We start from the raw sequence: 22,175 nt of genomic DNA, 5'->3' as shown, positions 1-22,175 counted from the left end.
ATGTTGTTGAAATTTTCATTGAAAAAATTGTGTACATTCAAAATACAGCGTTACAAATTGTTAGCTTACACAAAAGACAATCACACTGGAAAAATGTCTTCAAAACACAGTTGGTTAGAAAACTAACAACAAAATTCAATACTCAAAGTAAAATAAATATATATTGAAAGTGAAAAATTACAAAAGTAAATATAATTAAAAATGGAGAGACTTTAGGTATACCAAAGGATTATGTACAACTACTCACACAAACGACCCCACTGTTCCACGTGATTTAGCTATTATAGGTCCATAGTACTACATGAAAAATTCCTGAGTTCATATGTATATCAGAATTTAGGACATTTAGAATGGCAATAATATGCAAATACGGTATATTACACAACACTCCAACTTGTCTTTGGCATTGCAATTGCCTCATGTTGCTTGAGATCAGATTTACTCCCAAAAGAGTTTAGGTCAGATGAAGCTTGGTTGCCAAAGTATTTAGAAAATCATGTTCAGTTTTCATAGCTTTTTGAATTTTAATATTACAGATATGGGATTGTGGAGATTATTACCAATACTTAATATTTTTCTTTTTATCAGATATTTGACAAATATTTTTAATGTTTTTATTAAAGTTATGTATTAAAGAGCCAGGGATTTTTTTCTTCCAAAGGAATAGTTTTATGTTGAGCCAAAAATTAATTACAAAGGCCACAGAGATTATCTCATGTCTGGATTTCATATCGCTTCATAACCTTGACTTTTCAGACTACCATGGAAATTAGATAGTAAGAGTGGGTTGCTGCCATGACAAAAAAACAGATAGGTTGCATAGTGGTCAATGTTGGGTATCAAGGAAAGATGTCAGTCCATGTAATCTTTTGGTAATGCTTTCATCTGCAATTACTTGCAAGGGAAGCCACTTGCATCATGAACCTTTAGCTTTTGGGAAAAGTGTTAAAAAACAAAACCGTTTTGTGGTGTTGTGTTGATTGCTATTGGCTATGTTTGACCATGTGTAAAGAAAGAAAAGAGCCCTGTTTGGTACTTGAAAAGGACAGAGTCTAGAAATTTGAGGACTTCAGAGTTAGAAGAGCCAACTGCTTTTTGACCCCAAACATTAAGGGGCAAGAATAAGAAAGCCTAAGGGAAAAGTATTCAGTAAAATATCAGGATAAATGTGTGGCCTTCCTCTAAAATCTCAACAGCCTTAAACTAGCCAATCCCCTTTAAATCTAAAGGATTTATAAAGACAAAAAAGTAAGAAAATGAGAAGAACTGGTATTTCTAAAAAAAACTGTGGGTGTGGTTACTGATATACTGGCACAAGAGATAATTAAAAGAAAGTACCTCCAGAAAAATAAAACCAGAGCCTAGTCAAGGAACACTCTTAAGGGTAACGACCCCTTACAAGGCTAGCCATGCAGGATTTCAAGTTTGCTGTGAACAGTGACTTCTTTGTCTCTCATTCTTGCTGTTTACAAATGGTAATGTTTATTGTAGTTATTCTGTCCATCCTACACTGTTTATATTGCTATGGGGCGGGAGGTAAATAACTTGTCTTTTAGGTTATTGGCTTGAAAATTGGGGGAACCATATATAAATTTAATTTACAGGCTAGCCCATGTCTTCCAGAGATCCTGGCTTTTGCACTTGATACAGTGATTGGGGCAGTTGAGTTATCTCTCTGAGAGGATTGGAGTGTATTCTATATGTGGGAAGAAGAAAGAAAGGGATATTTGATGATAAGTACAGATTGGCAGACAGTAATGCTCACCAAATATTCCATTTGCTTCCTTGTATTTCAAAGTCCTCTTATGTTTAGACAGTGCAATGTGACAAATTCTGACAAATAAAGGATAAGTGCACGTAAAGTGTGCCAATGTGTGCTGAAGCAGTGTTAAAAAAAAAAAAAATCAACAACAATAAAATATCAGTGTCTTTTCCCCTGCTGTGAAGACCAGGAAGGTCTTATGTTCTAGGGAGAGCAGTTAGAAAATGATACAGCCCCTGTGAGCCTGGGACCCTGCAGAGCTTGATTCACTGGGCATATAATGCAAGCAAGAAATAAAATTCTGTTGCTTTAAGCAACTATGATCTAGGGAATCTAGGGAATGGTTTGATATAGCAGCAAAATTTAGCCTTTCCTGATAATTACAATATATATAAGAGATATGTAAGGATGGATGGAAGGATGGACAGACAGACAGATGTACAGATGAATGGAGATAGATGAATTAGAGAGATTCTTTTTCATTTTGCTTTTTTGTGAAAACTAATCTTTTATATGTTTCTTTGACATGCAAAAGCATGAAGAAAACTAATTTATTTGTAATGCATAGAGGATATTTTCTAAACCTTCTTAAACAATTAGGTTAACTTCATTTGTTTGTAAAAAGAAGCCACAACATTTCTGTCTAAGGTCTAATGTTTCCATAGGTTCCAGTACAAATATTTCTTGAAACTGAGAGACTAGCTTTTTAAGGATGAGTTAAGTAATGTATTGTGAACTACTAAAATTCATTGGAACATAAAAATAAATGTGTTTTCATTTAGTTCTTTGTCTTTTTCCCCAGCATCTGAAAGATGGTAAATATATTTAAGTAATATATCTTTGGTAAATCACTATCATAATGCTTGCACAATAGTGAAGTATCATTTATTGAACATTTATTTGGAAGCTTGGAATATTGGTTCTATTGTAGATCAATCCCTCTGATAACAATTTTACTAGCTTTGTAATTTGCTATTTCAATTTAATAGTGCCAGTAGTGTTTGACCTGCTATTACTTTTATTGCTTAGATTACTATTGAAAATATTGTTGTAGGAAAGAAGTAATATTGCCATGATTTTATTATTAGACCACTTTTCTTGAACACCATGCCAGAACTCTACAAAAGCATCAGGCCCTCAGGTCATTGGTATCATTTATATTTTTTATGACTAGCTCTCAGGGTTCTCCACTAAGAATAGAAATGGTGGTTTTCAGAACTATGGTCATAGCAGCTCACCACTGAAGTGGGAGAAGTTAATAGGTTGTTCCAACTTTGCAATTTGCAGCACATTTCAGGAAAAAAGAAAAACAATGATAACTGTCACAGTTTTGTTATTTTGCCCCATGAAGTTATCAGATAATCAGTTATGAAAAAGGCAAGATTATTGAAAGGATGCAAAGATTGTTAAATAAAAAAAAATAAGTATTGGATTTTCTCTTTGGTTATTATGTTTAGATGATTTCATAAATGGAATTCCTTTTTAAATAAGTAGTATACTATCTTCTATTGATAAGCATATAAAATGCAATACTGCTTTGTAATTATATTAGTCCTTCCTATTATAATATTTGTTATTATATATGAAAGCTATATATCTATTTTATATATTAGCTGCTAATATATATTTTCTATTTTATATATAAATTTCAAATTTTGTAGTTTATATGCATGCTACCAAAAAAAGAAAAAAACAAACCTGTTGCCTTCGAGTTGATTCTGACCCATAGAGACCCTATAGGACATAGTAGACCTGCTGCATAGAGTTCCCAAGGAGAACCTGGTGGATTTGAACTGCCATCCTTTTGGTTAGCAGCAGTAGCACTTAACCTCTATGCCACCAGAGTTTCCATATACATGCTAAGGATATATGTATATGTATATGTATATGTATATGTATATGTATATGTATATGTATATGTATATGTATATGTATATGTATATGTATATGTATATGTATATGTATATGTATATGTATATGTATATGTATATGTATATGTATATGTATATGTATATATTCTTTATGTATATGTATATATGTATATGCATGGGATATATATACATATACATAAAATGTGTGTGTATATATATACAGTCTCTCTAAATATATATGTGTGTGTATATATATATTTACATACATAGTTAATTTTCATTATTTGAAGATTCACATTAGCTAATTCTATTTGCTCAAAATATTTGCAGCACTTTCATAGTCATTTGCAGACATGGCTGTACACAGAGCAGCTAAAAATTCTCATCTGAGGTTGAACAAGGCTGGCTCTGTATTTGCTTTTTAAGTGTGTGCAGGGACTTTATAGAATATAAACACCCTGAATAATGAGAATGGACTTTATACACACATACTCACATGCACATACATATCTTTAGAAGAATAAAACTAAGTTTTTAGATCCATTCTATATATTCCTCCAATACAACCTTCAACACAAGACAGCCACCATGGCAGGGTAGAAATAATACAGACTTTAATGATCAGGTAGGAAGACATCACCTGTGATGTTGTATAAAAGAAGTTACCATTCTGAATCTAAGTTTCCTCAACTATAAAAGGGAGGCAATAGAACTGAGCTACTCTTATTTTCATCAGAGGACTGATGAGAATAATAATAGAAATAAGATGTAAATTGTGTATATATAAAAGAAAAAAAAAAAAAACATTGCCACAGAGTTGATTCTGACTCATAGCAACCTTATAGGACAGAATAGAACTGCCCCATAGGGTTTCCAAGAAGCGACTGCTGGATCCAAACTGCTGACCTCTTGGTTAGTAGCCAAGTTCTTAACCACTAAGAGTGCCTTACAAATACAAGTTGTAATCTTTATTGTATTCCTTATGGTAGCAGTTCTCAGAGTGTAATCAGAAGAACTCTAGTGGGCCCTGAGATACATCCGGGGGTTCACAATATCAAGTCTCTTGTTATAATATCGTGTTGTCATAAGCCTTTTCCCACTTTCATTTTCTTATGAGAATAGAGTAGAGATGTCTTGTGAGACACCACACTAGAACTTCAAGGTACTCATAGATTGTCCCTGATTTTTAAATAGTGAGGGGGCAATTAGAAAAAGGGAGCTAATAACCAAAATGGATTGCACCATGAATATCATGTCCTTCTGTTCAGAGGCTGAACACACATTAGCACATGGAAAGTACCTTTTATTACTTACAAAAAGAAGCAGCATGCAACAGATGAGCCATCCCCCCTGACTCAAAAGCTGTCCCAGCAGAAATGGAAATATTTCTGTGTGCATCCTGTTAAGCATTGCAGATGGGAGACCCAAAAAGGTACAGTCATACAACAGGCTGGTTCCCCTGGTTTCTAGAAGCTGTCATATTGGACATAGAGAAGGCTTCCATTCATCCCCTCCATTTGGCATTATAGGTGAGGGACTCAAATGGGAGCCTACTTTCTGCTGGTCACCCCTGACCAGGTACGCCTAGTTAGGTGGGCTGGATACTTATGCTACATGTACTTCCAACTAGCACCGTAGCTGAGGGACCACAAGGTCCCTTGGCCAGCCATTTTTATACCCCAAGGGTCATGTGACTAGAATCTACATGACCCGTTACAAGAAGCACAACGTAATTTCCCAGCCTGACCACTCTAGGAGGGGGAAGGTCAGACCTTGGCACCAAGCCCAGAACAGTATCTTTTAAATCTTGCTGACATTTAGACAAACCATTAGGTTTCAGAGAGGGGGTGTGGTGGTTTTGTTCCCAAAGCCCAAAGATGCTAGCAGGTTGAGGAACAGGGAAGACATGGCCACCAGACTTGTCTGAAGGACTGCCTCCTTACATGTCTAGAAGCTACATGACATATTATATTGCAACAAATTGAATACAGAAGGAGTTAGGAGAATCCCAACGTTTTCTCTTAAGCCAGACATTAAAGAGGCTTATAAATATATGAAACAGTGCCAGCCTTCTAACTAAATATATTTTGTTTTAGACAAAATATTTGTTTTCATAAATAAATGTTACTTATATGTAAAAGGTTTGTAATTGCTGTTTTAGGTGAATTAATGACTATATATTTAATTTATTATGATGAATAGCTATAAAATATCCCATGTAAATACTGTATTTTATGCAAATATTGTGCACCTTCTACTTTTGTTTGTTAACTGCTCCCCGTGAGGTATTTTCCTAAGTGTGCTATACTAATTTTTTTTTTACAACAATGTTAAAAAATTAGCATAGTGGCACTTATGGGAAATAGAGCTTACATGAGAGGGAAAAAAGGAAAGTGCAGAAATGTAAGGGGGTAGGCAGAGAATTAGAGAAATAACCATAATCCATTTAGTCTTAAAGCACTGCCATGGATGGAAAATCCAGAGCACATGGCAGGTCCGTGATATTGCATGCCTCTGGCTGCTGCGAAGTGCGAGCCTGTGTAGAGGTCTAAGAAGTCTGCAAAGGTTGATATAGGAACTTGTGAAGAGATATTTGAAAGTTTTAGTTTTGAGGAAGCAGCCATTTCTACGCAAGCTCCTCATCTGTGGAAGCGACCGTGTCACTGCATTTTGAGATGGACTATGTCCAGCTATCACATACCTGTCTCCAAGACCTTCTGATAATAATGGATTCCACTTCACTTCTGCCTTCCACTTCTCACATGAGTGTCTCTCACTGGCAAACTCTAACCTGGAACTGTCCAGGGAAGGAGGTTTTGGGAAAGCATCTCAGTTTTAGAATGGTGACAGTGGTATCATGTTCATAATAAACAATTTAGCGCAACTGCCAACATTTATAAAAGGTACATGCCACAGTCTGAGATATTTCCATTTGGAATAAATAGGATAAACACAATCAATTAGAAGCATTACCTATTGTTTTTATTTAAAGAAATTCAAGGTTCTGACAAACTTAAGTAATGTTATGAAAAATGTATTGGAGGGGAAGAAAAAATGTATTGAGTTTTAATTCAGTCTACAGAAAACTTCAAGTACTAAGAAATATGAGAAATCTGTTTTCATCATTGTACAATAAAAACGGAGAGCATAATCTCTCTTAATTGTACATAAAAACCACTATGTAAATATTTGAGGAAGGAATTAATTCAATGAACTAGCTCACAATTTTGTTTTCAACCTGAATTTCTCCATAGTAGACTTTAAGGCCTAGAACTGTAACACACATCTTATTTCAACTTTTTTTTTTTTTTTCCACACGGGTCGCCTTGTGAATTCACGCTTTATAGGACTGAACTCAAGCTCCACTTTTCCAAATGAATTACTCTGAATGTATTTAGTTTCAACTTCACCCCCCTCCTTCTGGTTCTTTTCAATTGGTTGAGTCATTTAAGAAATATGTATTTAATTTCTGCTATGTACGATGGTGATACCTTGGTTAAGATTTTGGCTGCCAACCAAAAGGCTGGCAGTTTGAATCTATCAGCCTCTCCTTGGAAACTCTATGTGGCAGTTCTTCTCTGTCCTGTAGGGTCACTATGAGTTGGAATCAACTCTATGGCAATGATTTTTTTTGTTTGTTTGTTTTATTTATGTGCAATGTGCTCATTAGGCTTTGGGAAAGGGAAAATGTAAAGAAAAATGCAACATTTTTGTGACTCTCAGAGACATATACAATTATCTCTCCTTTATGTTTCCTTGAGTCTATTTTTTTCCTCATTTTTTCTCTGATAGTTGGTTCTGTGCAATGATCCCATCGTTTCAAATTAGTTTCAAACTACATCCCAACAAAACCAGCTCTTCCTCCTGAATTTATGAGATCAGATGTGATAATGTTTGTAAAGAAAACGAAAGCAGTTGTAAAATACAGGGAATCTGATTTTATTTTCCTGTCAGCTCTCTAAAGTATATGTTTCTTGAGGTAGGGACTATGCTTTATTCAGCCTTGGTTTGTTCTGGGCTCTAATGAATAACTACGTCATTTTGAACAATTTCCTGAATCTTGCAAAAGAGCATCAGTAAAATGCAGATTACAATAGCATTCATTTCCTAAAATTGTTCTCAGGATTAAATGTGATGATCCATGTAAAGTGCTCAGCACAATGCACTTAGAAACAATGAATAATCTATGGAAAAAAAGAATAATAGCTAGCATTTTTTTATTGCTAATTATGTAAAAACCATTTTATTATGGTTTTGTAGTAATTATCTCATTTAATCAGCACAGAAAAACTAATGAGGAAAGAATATTATTGTAGTTTTAACACTTAACTAGTACATTGATTGGCCCAAAGTAGACACTCAATAAATATTTGCTAAACTCTTGTTAATCTGTAGATTATAATTACCCTGGAGGTCTCAATTAGCTGTGTCAGTCAGCAGTCTTGCCAGCAATAGAATCTGACTGCAACAGAAAAAGGAATTTATTTAAGGACATTGGCTAGCTCACAGAAAGCAGAAAAAAGGAATTTATTTAAGGACATTGGCTAGCTCATAGAATCAGCAGGATGGCTGTAGAATCTGGCTCAGAGGCCAAGTCAGGAAAAATCCCAAGTCACATAGCAGGAGTAATTCCTTGAGGATATTGAGGAGTGTGAGATTCTGCAGCTGGCACGTATGACCCCTGATACAGGACATTGAAGTCATCATTATCAATACCATCACTGGAGAATTCATTCAATACAACTTTCAGGAGTTATATGTCTTTCTTCACAGGAGCTGGAGGTATAGTCACATAGCTTTCATTTGGAAGGGAATATGCAAATGTGTCAGACTGCTGAACTTTTAGAAATTTCATTCAGGTGTCAGGCTCCTGAGTTTTCATAAGATTTACTATCAATCCTCATGAACAGCTATGGAATGGGCCAGCACCTAGGATACCTGCTACTCCTGTTTGCCATGTATGTTAGTATGATGTGTTAACATAATGATGTCATAAACGTAAATCCACCCTGTGGCCTGGTGAAATGATCAATGACTCTGTGAAGTTAATTGTGGCATGCAGGCAGAGAAATTATTTAACCCTAGAAAAATACCAGGATTTTTAACACTCATGCCTGACATGTGACAGAAAACTGCTTCTGGTATTCTCTGTTTACTCTGATAGAGAAGACTATGTGTACCAGATAAGAAGCTATAAACCCGGTATCAGGAGCTATGCCACCATTAAAGCTACTACATCTGGAATAGCAGTTTTAATTAGAGTTACGCTTTGATTAAACTACAGCCAAAAAGACTGGCTAATTGAGATAGAATATAAATACTATTAGCACAATTTTCAAGTGTTGAATGGATCTCAAGTCCCTGCAATTGTCCGGAGCATGGAAAATAAGCAATGCTACTTTGGATGTGTTTTTTATTTTGTAGAAAGGAGAAGCTCCACTTTGTCCTTCTTCTCTTAATACCTCTTAATAGTGATTCTATTTTAATTCTTTAAACAGAGACTGGAAAATAACCATGGGTAAATTAGGCTTCCATTGATCCTAATTTGAGGTGGATTCAGGGAAAACACAATTTACTACCTTATTTCTATAAGGCCTTGGCAGTGCAATGGTTAAGCATGTGGCTGATAACCAAAAGGTCTGTGGTTCCAATCCACCAGTTGTCCTTGGAAACCCTATGGTGCAGCTCTGCTTTATCCTATAGGGTCTCTGTGAGTGGGAATTTACTGAATGACAATGCTTAAGGCAACACTATGATTCATAGAATTTTGCGGCATTCAGCATCCCCAGAAATTATCATTAACTCACAAGGCAAAGGGAAGAATTGCCCTACTTAAGCTATTGTACAGGAGTTTTGAGTTTTTGACAGTATTCAATATGGAGAATTGGATAGGGTAGGCAGTCTTCTCTCTCATGATGGCTCAAGTCAGGTCTTTGTTTCCAGACCTAGAACTTTTTTTCCAATTATACAAATCAAATAGGACTTCAGAGCACTGGCGATAGATTTCAATCCTTAGGGACCATGATCTGATTAATAAATTCTAAAATTCCAGCAGGTCTCTCCTAAGTAGCATACTGTCTCTGTTGTCTATTATAATACCTATGTCCACTATACCTCTGATGGTTAATAATTGTTACTAGACCTCAGACATAGTCGGGTGTTTGTATCCTCATTGACTTCAGAGAGTTCATCTTACTTCACACAGATTTTCGCACTCTAATTTGTGTCCACAGCCTATAGAAAAGAGCCAATACTTATCATCATAGATGCTGGCATTTTTTCACCAACACATTTAATGCCTCTTTCTCCAATAGTAACTAGAAAAATCTTGATAGTCTGTTGCACAATTAACCTTCTCTTACGACTTTCAATAAGCTCCTCTAGGGCATGATGGATGACAGAGCTGGAGCATGATAAAAATAGGCTTCCCAATAAGTGTCACTCCTTCGGTTTAGATTTCTGCTGTGTCTGGAGACAAAGGATAATCCATCAGACATGGCAGGAGGTGCTTTTATTTTGGGCAAAGGCATCATAGGTTCACGTTTTATTGTTTTAGATTAATCCCAATCCTCCTACGTATCTACCTTCCAGTTCCCAGGTTCCAAACCTCCTAGTCAGTGCCCTTTCTAACTTAAAGATAACAGATTGGGTAGGAATTTATATGCAATCTTAGAATCAAAGTTAGTTTTGAAATTCTACAGTTGAAAGAGATAAAAGATTCCATTAGCTCAGTCTTTGAAAGTCTCAAGAACAAATTCTGTGTTTTGAGGAGAAAGTATAGGAATTTAAGTCTTTAAGCACCTCATCTCTGTTAGTAGTGACCAATTTACCCCATCCTTGAATGTTTCATGCAGTTCTGGACAGGCATGTAGTCCCAAAAGCCATGTCTATAACAAGAACTTCATTCTAGATGAGCACCAGTAGTAATTCTGCTGGTGAAATACCACCCTTAATACTGCAGGGCTTTATAAAGCCTTTTGTCCCAAACTTTGTAGGAGGTCAACTCCATATTCTCCACATTGTCCTGGGGACCATTTCCATCAACTACTTCTGATACCAATACCTCTATCAGTACAGGTTCTTTTTGCAAGTAAGAAAGGCAGGCTCTAGATGACTTAAATTGATTAATGAATTTATTAAAGAAAGTTAGGTAGTGCATAGAATAACCAAGAAGTCTGGAGAAACAAACGCTGTATAGTCAGGACAATGTCAGAAATTTTGCATAAGACTGATATAGTGAAGTACTCACTGCTACCTTCAATGAACACTTTATGGGTATTGTACCATAAACTATTGAACAACTGTCTCCTGAGAGAATTGCTGTAGGCACTCTCTCTGTCTTCAAATCAGTAGTGTATGGTCCAAAATATGGGTGAGTTAATAGTAATTTACAAAACTTAAATGATATGCCCACTTTGTAGCTGCAAGGGCACTGGGAAAGTGAGCACTTGGCATTCCCAACTTCTGTAAGTACAGATAAAACTCTATCTAGGAAATTTCCCAAACATTTGAAGGAGTTCATAAGAAGGGCACTGCAATGAAGGACAGATTACTGTATTTGGTTTAATTTATTTGAGTATTTTAATATAAAGTATATTGTATGTTTCAGAAAAAAAGGAATAGTCAGGAAAAATACAACTCATTTCTAGGCAGATAATAAGGACTTAGGATCTGTTTCTGATTTATGCTCTTGTATAGCTATCACTTTGTAGCCTCATAAAACTGGCCAATTCACAAGCTATTACATAGGCTTTCCATTTACTTTATACAACATTATTTTGTCAATTTCAGTATAAAATCAATGTCTGTAGCTTATAGAATGCTTTGAATAGACTTTCTTTGATGTGTGCCCACTCAAAGAAGTATCAATAATTTACTGTAAAAGTTGGGAAAATTCTAAACTGAGAAATCATTCAAATAGTCCCTTAGGAATACTTTAAGAAGAGTTGTAAAGGTCGACCAACACTAGTCAGGATTAAGGAGTGGGTCAAAACGTGTGTATTATTTGGACTCTCTCAAGACTCAGATGTCATTTGGTAACTTTCTTGGTAACTTTCTGACCTTCGAGACACCATTGCCCTGATTTTCTCCCACATCCCTGTTTCTATGCAATTTTGTCAATCTTACATTTTATCTACCCAAGGCCAGCATTTCTATTGTTTTAAGGTTTTCAATTAGTTTATTTGCTAGACTAATCTTTGCCATTAAAATCAGAAGAAGATAAAGGGACTTCCTCATGGAAACTGCCTGTCATGGAACAAGAGATGTTTTTACTAGAGGATGCTATGGTTAGACAATAAATTTGAAGATCAGTGGTAGATACAGTTTGGTGGTTACTTTTTTTTTTTTTTTTAGCAGCTTTGTAAGATGTAGTGCTTACTATAAATCTAAATCTGTTATAGGCCAATGGTTTTATGAGGTTATTAATTATAGAAAAGTTTGTTTTGCTAGTCTGTGTTATTAACATGCATTTATTTCAGAAAATTCTCTCTTCTTAAACATTAGCAGGACAAACGAGTTTGAAGGGATCAGAATGGTAATATCATAAAATCAGTAATGACCATCTGTTCTGCTTAAAAAAAAGTTTGCATGAATTTTTCTTATATATCTAACAGGGGTTCGTTGGCTTATTTCCTCTCTCTCTTTTAAGATGCTCTGTATTCATGTTCTTTACATGTTTTATTCCAATGATAAAATTATAATATTTTATTATTGTAATAAGACCATTGTTATGATTTCATCATAATCAAATCATCATCCATATTGAATGATTATTCTTATTGGAAAAGGTACTTTAATTGTATCAATGTGTAAATTAATTCAGAAAAAATACTTAAAATGTGAATAAGTAGACTTTTGCTTTTTATATTTAGCAAATTGCTAAATGCCATTTACAAAACTTAGATGACATGTCCACTCTGTAGCTGCAAGAGCATAGAATATAAAATATATAAATTGTAATTCATAATTCAGAGTTCTTTTATGACTGTTTTTATATTTATGCACAATATTTACTGACATTTTAATCACATTAAAACATTCCTATGAATTTATAAAAATAATAAAAGCACCAATTTTCTCCCACAACTTTCCTCATCCATGGTTCTGCTTTCCAGTGGCAACAGCTCTTGTTTGGATTATTTTGTGCATCTGGAATTCAAGAAATCACTTCTAAATCATTTTTAAAAATCTGATAATTTTCTAGATTTTTCAGAAAGTAATTCCTATGCTCTCGACACTAGAAAATTTAGAATGCTTTAAAACATATTTAAAAATATATCTTAAATCAGTCCCAAATACAGGTTGCCAATATTTGAAAATGTATTAGCAATTATACTTGTCAATATTTTTAATGATCATCAATACAGACAGAAAGACAAATCAAGGTATCTGTATTTATGGGTGGTCCTTTCATACCCTGAACATTTCGAGTTCCTCACCCTCATCTGTCTAATTCAATTGTGAAGCACAAGAATGAAAAGAGCATACGCATACGAATACATACATAAGATCAATATGTAAATACAGTAGTGTTGATAAAACTTCTTTTTGTTTTGTTTTGCTGACCACAGAGCTATGTGAAAAGGATTGTCTGCATTCTGCACACAGAACTGCTCCAGTATAGTTTACATGAAGAATTATTGTAAGGACTGAGATAATACTCAAAGCACTTAAAAGAGTGCCAGCACCAAATAAGAACATATATGTTAGAGGGGAGAGACGGAAAGAGATTGACATCATTGGTCTCAAAATTAGCTAGTTAGATACCGAGTGTTATTAAGTAGAGAGTCAATCAAGGAAAAAGACAAAAAAATTTTGAAAAAGTAAAAAATTAGTTTGACTATTTCAATAAAAAAAAATTGAATGGAGAAATAGTTGTAGTCCAGAGAGTTAACCTAATCCCTCACTATCAATAATTTGTCTAGCTAGTCATCTGTCGTCTTTTACCTGAGTGTTGTCACCTAGCCTATTTCTCTTTGCCCCCACATAATTTATTAATATTATACGTTACCCTTTGTTCTATCTTTTGCTTTATGTGAAAAAGTTTTGTTAAGACCGTGACTATAAATTTTTCTCAGCATGGACGGTGTTTATTATTAGTAGTATTGTTTTGTAGTCCCAAACTATGCCATGCAAAAGTACTCAACTGATAAGTATTTAACAAACAGGTATTTACAGATTAACAAAAAAATTTTTTTTTTTTTAATAGCCTAGGTAGAGACCTGGTGGTGCACTGGTTAATTGTTCGGCTGCTGATCAAAAGTCCCAGTTCAAATCCACCAGCTGCTCCTTAGAAACCCTATGGGGCAGTTCTACTTTGTCCTATAGGGTGGCTATGAGTCAGAATCGACTTGGTGGCAATGTGTTTGGTTTTGGTTTGGTTTTAATAAAGGAGATACTAAATTTAATTTTTCTGGATGATTTCTACATACCCTTGATTTTTTTTTTTTCTTTTAGAAATGTATTCATCCCCAAAAGTATAGCTAGCCGTTGCTTGCTTATAATTTGAAAAACAAATATTATTATATTTCCTACAGAGTCCTAGAAAGTATTGTAGGGTAAATGTTTTTTTGGCATCTTATAATTATTGTAGTTTCCCTTTGGAGTTATATATATCAGTTGATATATATATAACAATTCTGAATTTGTCATTCAAATTTTATTTACATTCTATAAATCTGAAATTTACTAAATGCCAAAAATAAAAAGTTATTTACAGGACTATTTATGGCAATTATGTTAACTTCTAAGTAGAACATATTTCAGATATGGAAGGTGTTATTTTAGCATCTGAAAATATTGCTAGTCATTTTTTCAAAAAATGAAAGGTTTCTCCATACTTCTTGTCATAGGCTGAAACACGTGTATGTTCTGTGCACAACAGGTGTTCAGTAATGTTTTGGGTGACTGTCAGTGGTGACTTTTAGTGACTTCATAATGAAGCAATTATTCAAAAGTCATGTTTAACTGTATTTCTCAGAAGGTACATACTGTCAGTTTTCAGTTGACATTCACTGTTAGGTATACTTGTTAAAATAAATAAATTTCACTTTAAGATGTTCTTTACCTTGAATAAAATTTACAGACTTAGAAACTTTTCCAATACTTTTATAGAAAAGAGCGAAAATAATTAAAATATGCATGCCATAAAGCAATAAAGGCTTATCAAAAGTGTTCAAGTAAAGGATGACAGTGAAATGAATGACTAGTTTTCAAAGCAGTGGCATCTGCTCTGTGTATAATCCAAGGGCTGCTTTCCAATTTCCATGCATCAACTCCTTTATTCAAAAGAGGGAATTTCTCAAAAGAAAATGTAGGGTACTATCAAATGGGAATATTAAAATCCATATAGTATTTATAAGCTGCTTACTTAAAAAATGATTTGAAGTATATTAAATGGACATGTCCTCTTCTCTAAAATCTTTCCCCATAGTTCTTCACTAAAAGAAAGAAAGAAAAAAAACCTTTCTTTTCTTCGGTTTTATTTTTCCTTCTTCTTCTGGTCAAAGTCTATATATATACTCTTATGTTCAAAGGATGCCAGTGCTTTATATTTATTTGCTCTAGGAAAAATAGAAAAAAAAACAACACCCCCAATATTCATGTAATATAATTTGCTCGGAATTTTTAAAATGTTACATTTTCTACCATTGATGAAATAGTTTGGATCTGAATTTTGAAATAGCCCTAATGTGTTAATAAATTCATTTATCTAAATATGTGTATGTAGTAGCATCATTTAGCTTGTCAGATGTGAGTGGCACATTTTAAGAAATGTTGAATGATAATTTGGTGGTTTTAAAACACTGCAAAGAGACAGTGTCATAGTACAACAGACACTAAAATCCTTGTCAAAATTCATTTGCATGATAACATAAAAGCTGAAACTGGAGGTGTTTAAAAACAATTATTTATGCCATCATAAGATTTTAAAGCTAAAGGATATTATTATTATCTAGAAATTTATATATCATTTACAGAAGAGGAAATTAAGGCACAGAAAGTCTGAGGTTTAATGAATATTATATAGCTTATTTTTTACTATCTGCAGATCAGATGGTAGAATGTGGTTTGTACTGAACTGTCAAATGATACCCCTTTAATCACTGAAAATGCTTTCCAAGTCTTGTGGTGGTGGTGGTGTGTACATGAGTGTGTGTGTGTGTGTGTGTGTGTGTGTCAGAGCAGAGGAATCTTAGCCATGTACTACTTGGAAAATGGGTGCAGCATGATATTAACAAAATAAACCTTTTAAACAAGTATTAAAAGGAAGAAAAAACATGTATATTCTGAATCCTTATTCATAATAGTTACTTTAGAGGAAACGGAGATGATTGGGGAAGACTGAACTATCTTTTTTGTTTAGATAAGCAGTCCTTTGTTCCTAGAGTGGGCTAACCAGACATTTAAAAGAAGATAATTTCAGGGATAATAGTTACTGTTACAACTAAAAACCAAAGCAAACATTGGTGCTTTAGGTTCTTTTTAATTTTTTTTTCTCTTTGGTGTGCACTCACATTTTAAACTGTTAATGTTATGAGATACTGGAATAGGATAAGAGATAACCAGAAAGTGGAGTTGAATATTTTAATTTTAAATTAATTTTTTTCTTTAAACATTAATAAAACCATTTAATAATAATTATATATTTTTATACTGTGCTAGTAAAAATTTCTGAAAATTTTTCTTTAATATGCAATATTTGGAAAAGATTATTAATGCTAACACCAAAAATTAAAGCTAGATTAGAACCACAATGTATGGGATAAAGTTCATTCAAATATCATCGAAAGGAGAACATGGAAAAATTAAGTTGTATTTAAACTTTCTCCCAGAATTATTTGCACTAGAACAAATTATTTTAACTACCTCCTACCATGGAAGTTCTAAGAGAAACAAAAAAGAAAACAATTCTAAACCATAAAAAAAAAAAATACTACTTTCTAAGAATTCACTACTCACAAATAAAAGATTGCTTGTATTTATTCTTAACATTGACATACTAAATGCGTTTTGGCGGAGAGGGGGAAGTAATGGTTTCATAATTAAAGTGTTGAATTTTAACGTTTTTCAGATGAATTCAAGTTCTTTATGAAAAGGCTACCCATGAATTATTTCCTCAACACATCTACCATAATACATTTGTGGACAATGGATTCTAATTTTCAGCGCCGTTATGAACAACTGGAGAACAACATGAAACAACTTTTCCTAAAGGCTCAGAAAATTGTACACAAGCTCTTTAGCCTTAGCAAGAGATGCCATAAACAACCCCTCATCAGCCTGCCAAGGCAAAGGTAAGACATTTCTGACAACATAGAAAAGCTGAAGATGTTGTTTTGACAGTGAACACTCTTTTTCTGAATGCAGGTATGATAGTAGACATAGCACAGTGGAGTTTATATTATTACACATAATTTGAAAGTCTTATTTTCTGAGATAATAGTACAGTGGGGAACACAGACATTAATGCCTCTTTTATGTATTTATTTATTTATTTTTCTTTTCAGAATCAATTCTAACTTATTCCTTGTGGTAGTTAAACAATAATTGTACAGAAAAACCCAAATCCCTATAATTACGATCGTAGGAAGAAAGCAGGATCACAAAGTAAAATTTCTAAATATGTAATTTTCAAAACAAAGAAAAAGAATTCAAGATTTATTTTCCTTGTCCATTGTTTAGAAAACCATCAACACCATTCTACATGAAGCTCCAAAATTTACTGTGAAAACTTCTAACCTTAATGTGAAGGGTGGATAACAAAATATTTTGGCTGAACGGTTTTGAAAATCACAGTTTTTAGCTTTGTAACTTTAAGATGTACTGACTAAATAAACCAACCCAGTCGAGTCAGCGTAATTAAAATTTTCAATTATTTATTTGAGACTACACTAAAAAAATATCAACATGAAAGGCTAAGGTGAAAAATATAGAGCAATATTACAAAATAAATAAGCATCTGTGCTAGAATCTCTATTATTAAAAGCTTAAATTTTGGCTTTAAATCGCTGAAAATAAGTATATTCTTTTAAACACTTTCTTTAAAAATGCATCATTTGCGTCTCTCTCTCTACACAATTCATTGGCTTTTAATATATTCACAGATTGGTGCAACCATCACCACAATGCAAGTTTAGAATATTTTCACTAATCCAAAAAGAAATCCACTGCCCGTTACCAGTCATTCCCCAACCCCTACACCCATCTTTAGGCAACCACTAGTCTATATTCTATATCTACAGATTTGCCTATTCTAGATATTTTATATACATGTAATCATATAACGTGTAGTCATTGTGACTGGCTTCTTTCACTTATATTTTCAAGGTTCATTCATGTAATAGTATGTATTAGTAGTTCATTCTATTTTTTTGATGGGATATTATTACATTGTATGAATATACCACATTTATTTAGCCATTCACCATTTGATGGAAAGGTGGGTCATTTCTACCTTTCACTAATATGAATAATGTCACTAATAAAATTTACTTACAAAATTTTGAGTAGACGTATATTTCCAATTCTCTTGCGTATATACCTAGGAGTGAAATTACTTAGTCATAAAGGAACTTAGTCATAAGGTAACTATATTAAGTATTTTGAGGAACTCGCAGACTATTTCCAAAATGGCTATACCATTTTATATTTCCATAAGGTATAATGATGGCTCAAATTTTCCTGTATCTTCACCTATAGATGCTAGAATAGTTGTTTATCTCTGGCTTTCAAAGATAAGATGTCTGAGTATTGATCTCTTTACACTTGTCCTACTTGGAATTTTTTGAACTTCTTGTATAGGTAGATTATTTCTTTAAATCAAATTTTGGAGGTTTTCAGCCATTATAACTTCAAATAATTTTTTCTACTTTGTCTCCTCTCCTTCTTATACTTCTAATACACATAAAAGCCAAAAAGACCCAGTGCCGTCATATGTTGGTGGATTTAATGGTGTCTCACATGTCTTTTTACCCACACATGTCTTTAAGGCTCTTTTTTTTTTTTTGGTCTGGCCTTTCTATTTTCAGATCATCTATTCTCTATTTATCTATCTTCAGGTTTGCTGATTTATTCCTCTGCCAGCCTAAATCTACTCTTGAACACATCTACTGAATATTTTGTTTTGATTATTATACATTTCAAATCCAGAATTTCCATTTGATGTGTTAATTGATATCCTCTAGTCGATGAAAAGATATTGTCATCATAAAAAAAACCTTCCTTTAATTATTTAAACATGTTATCCTTTAGTACTTTGAACACATTTATAATGCCTATTTTGAAGTCTTTACTTGCTGAGTTGAGCATATGTGCCCCTTGAAAACAGATTCTTTTATCTGTTCTGTTTTATTTTTTTATGTATAAGTCACACTTTTCTATTTCTTTTTTAGTTTTGTGTTCAAAACTGGATGTTTTACATAATATAATGTAGGAATTCTGCATATTGATCACCCATCTCCCTTGAGGATTTATGTTGTTGTTGTTTTCTTGGTCATTTATTGATTTGTTTAGTCTATTTCCCCTGCCTTGTCTAGCCTCTGATGTTCCTGCTTGGTTTTTGTTGTTATTGTTTAGATACTTTAGACTGGCTAATTAGGGGTTTTCCTCCAGGTAAATATAACCCATTTCTTGTTCAAATGTTGTACTTAAGCACTGCCACCAGTTAGATTTTGACCCTTTACTATTGGATGTGTATGTTTGGCTTGGGGGTACAATCACTGTTCAAGGAGTTTACCTTTTTGTCCCACAGTCAAATAGGGATTAGTAACTTGATTTTCCCTATCCACTAGCACTTCAGGGGGTGCAGCCTTAGGCATGCAACAGTCTTCCAGAGGCGTGTTATTAAGCCTCACACACTAGGAGTTGCCCTGGGCCAAAGGAGACTGTTGTTAAGCCAATTTTTTTTTTTTTCCCCAGGAGTAGTGCTTATGCCCCCAGGAACAATGAGTCTTACCCATTTGTTGATGAATCTGTGTTGGACTAGGATAATGATTTCAAATTTGTCTCACATCCTTCGCTGATTGCTCTTGAGTACGTATAACCTGGAACTTTCAGACAGACTTCCTGAAACCCAGGGTTAAATGTGACCTCAGGAGGGCTCTTCTTGACTGTCACTTTTCCTGGTTCTCTGTGTTAAATTTATGGCTTCTCTGTTGTTTTTCATATTACTACTAGTATCATGGAACTATAAGGACCCTTATTTTTTCTCAAATAGCTCCATTGTTTACAACAATGCCCTTAGTCACAGCAGTTTTCATACTCTGTTCCAAGTAATGCCAATCCCATTGGACAGACCTCCTAAGAAGAACTCCTGGGCACTGTACAGGCAATGACATTGGCCCACCTCTCTTAGTGTAATACCCTTGCTCTACTGTGATGTGAGTGCTGGGGACTGGACTGTAGTCTCTAGTCTTCTTGGCTTGTCCCTCCTAGCATGAAACTTCTTTCCACTAGTGAGTTGGAGTGGGGCACTCAGGGTCCCAGTATCCAAAGATTGCTGCACCTAGAGTAGAGCTTCCAAGTGGGAGCAGGGCGGGGGAAATCGAGTGCTGGCCATCTCAGATGTACCCGTCAGAAGTATGCAGAGATGGGAAAGATAAAAAGCACTAGCACCTCCTTAGGTTTAACAGCAGTCCTAAACTGGGAACTCGGAGGGAGGGGGAACCCCTCTCTGCTTGGCTGCACATGACCAGAGTAGAGCCATCAGATCTGTTTCTATAATATGGAACAGGAAGGGCCGAGGGGAGAGACCAGATCATGATTCATATATCAAATTTCAGTATTCTTACCAATATTTAGTAGATTTTCTCAATTAAATATTTCTTCATTCATTATATGCCCTTAGGGAAACTTACAGAGACTTTAAATGATTGTTTCTTACAAATTTTTCAGTTAAATGGTGGTTTTCTGGGAGAGGGTTCTTAGCATTCCTGACTCCACCATTCCTAAAGTCCTGTTGGCTCCCTGGTATCTTTATAACAGAGCTTACAGTCAAAGATCTCTTTCTTTCTTTCTTTTTTTGTGTGCCCTTATTCTGTCCCTCTTTCTTGTGTCCTTTTTTTCCTTACCCTTTCAAGTGCTACTCTTTCAGAATCCATTCTATGAAATCTGACCTATATCTATTACACTGAGCTTATAGGATATAGAAATGCCTAAAGCCCGAAGTATACCCATACTATCCTGTTTCCTCTACATATCAGTTGCTCCCAGTTTTCTCTGTCATATTCTTCTGCAAGTGTCTTAAGCTACACAATATATAAACCTATGCTTTCCAGTATTCAACATTTATCTCATCTATGATCTTTTTTTTTTTTTTTTTTATGATCTAGGATTAACAACTTCATTCTTGTATTTTTTGGCCATTTGAAAGACAGTATGTGGATTGTTTCCTTCAATTGCAGTTTGACACAAATAAGCATCATGTTTGGAATTTAGCAGATTTTCAGTGAAACTTTTGTCACATTACTAAAATTCCTTGATTTAGAGTTCCTCCCCTGTGAAGTGGAAGAAATCAAATGATGTATTGCATTGGGGAAATCTGCTGCACAAGACCTCTTTAAAGTGTTAAAAAGCAAAAATGTCACTCTGAGGACTAAGGTGTGCCTTACCTAAGCCATGGTATTTTCAATAGCCTCACATGCATGTGAAAGGTAGGCAATGAATAAAGAAGATCACAGAAGAATGGATGTCTTTGAATTATGGTGTTTGTGAAGAATATTGAATAAATTATGGACTTCCAGAAGGATGAACAAATCTGTCTTGGAAGAAGTACAACTAGAATGCTCCTTAGAAGCAAGGATGGTGAGACTATGTCTCACATACTTTGGACATGTTATCAGGAGGGAACAGTCACTGGAGAAGGACGTCATGCTTGATAAAGTAGAGAGTCAGTGAAAAAAAGAAAGACTCTCAACAAGGTGGATTCACAGAGTGGCTGCAACAATAAGCTCAACCATAACAATGAATTTGAGGGTGGTACAAGACCAGGCAGCGTTCATTCTTTTGTGTATAGGGTCACTGTCTTAGTTATCTAGTGCTACTATAACAGAAATACCACAAGTGGATGGCTTTAACAAACAAATTTATTCTCTCACAGCCTATGAGGCTAGAAATCTGAATTCAGGGTGTCAGCTCCAGGGGAAGCATTTTTCTCGATGTCAGTTCTGGGGGAATGTCCTTGTCATCAATATTCCCTGGTCTAGCAGCTTCTCATCACAGGAACCACTGGTCCAAAAGACGTGCTGCTCTCCTGGGGCTTCTTTCTTGGTGGTACAAGGTCTCCCTGTCTCTCATTTTTCTCTTTTATATCTCAAAAGAGATTGACTCAAGATACAACCTAATTTTGTAAAGTGAGTCCTGACTCTTAATATAACTGCCTCTAATCCTGCCTCATTAATATTATATTATATTAACATTATAGAGGTAGGATTTACAACACATAAGAAAATCACATCAGATGGCAAAATGGTGGACAACCATACAATATTGGGAATCATGGCCTAGCGAAGTTGACACACATTTTTGGGGGACACAATTAA

At 34.5% G+C, this 22,175-nt stretch overlaps 1 protein-coding gene across 2 annotated transcripts in view; it reads left to right on the top strand.

Annotated features, from left to right (window-relative positions):
• BRINP3 (BMP/retinoic acid inducible neural specific 3) overlaps positions 1 to 22,175 on the top strand; it is a 549,556-nt gene that overhangs the window by 411,966 nt on the left and 115,415 nt on the right. For both annotated transcript variants that reach the window (XM_049868306.1, XM_049868307.1), the window contains one exon: positions 16,709 to 16,931. In XM_049868306.1, coding sequence (XP_049724263.1) covers positions 16,709 to 16,931 — 223 coding nt within the window. The remainder of the gene's footprint in view (positions 1 to 16,708; positions 16,932 to 22,175) is intronic.

This window comes from Elephas maximus, chromosome 24 (assembly GCF_024166365.1).
Source record: "Elephas maximus indicus isolate mEleMax1 chromosome 24, mEleMax1 primary haplotype, whole genome shotgun sequence".
In the NCBI taxonomy this organism is placed as follows: domain Eukaryota; kingdom Metazoa; phylum Chordata; class Mammalia; order Proboscidea; family Elephantidae; genus Elephas; species Elephas maximus.
The sequence above is the reverse complement of the archived record's forward strand: the minus strand, read 5'-3'. Positions and strand labels throughout refer to the sequence as shown.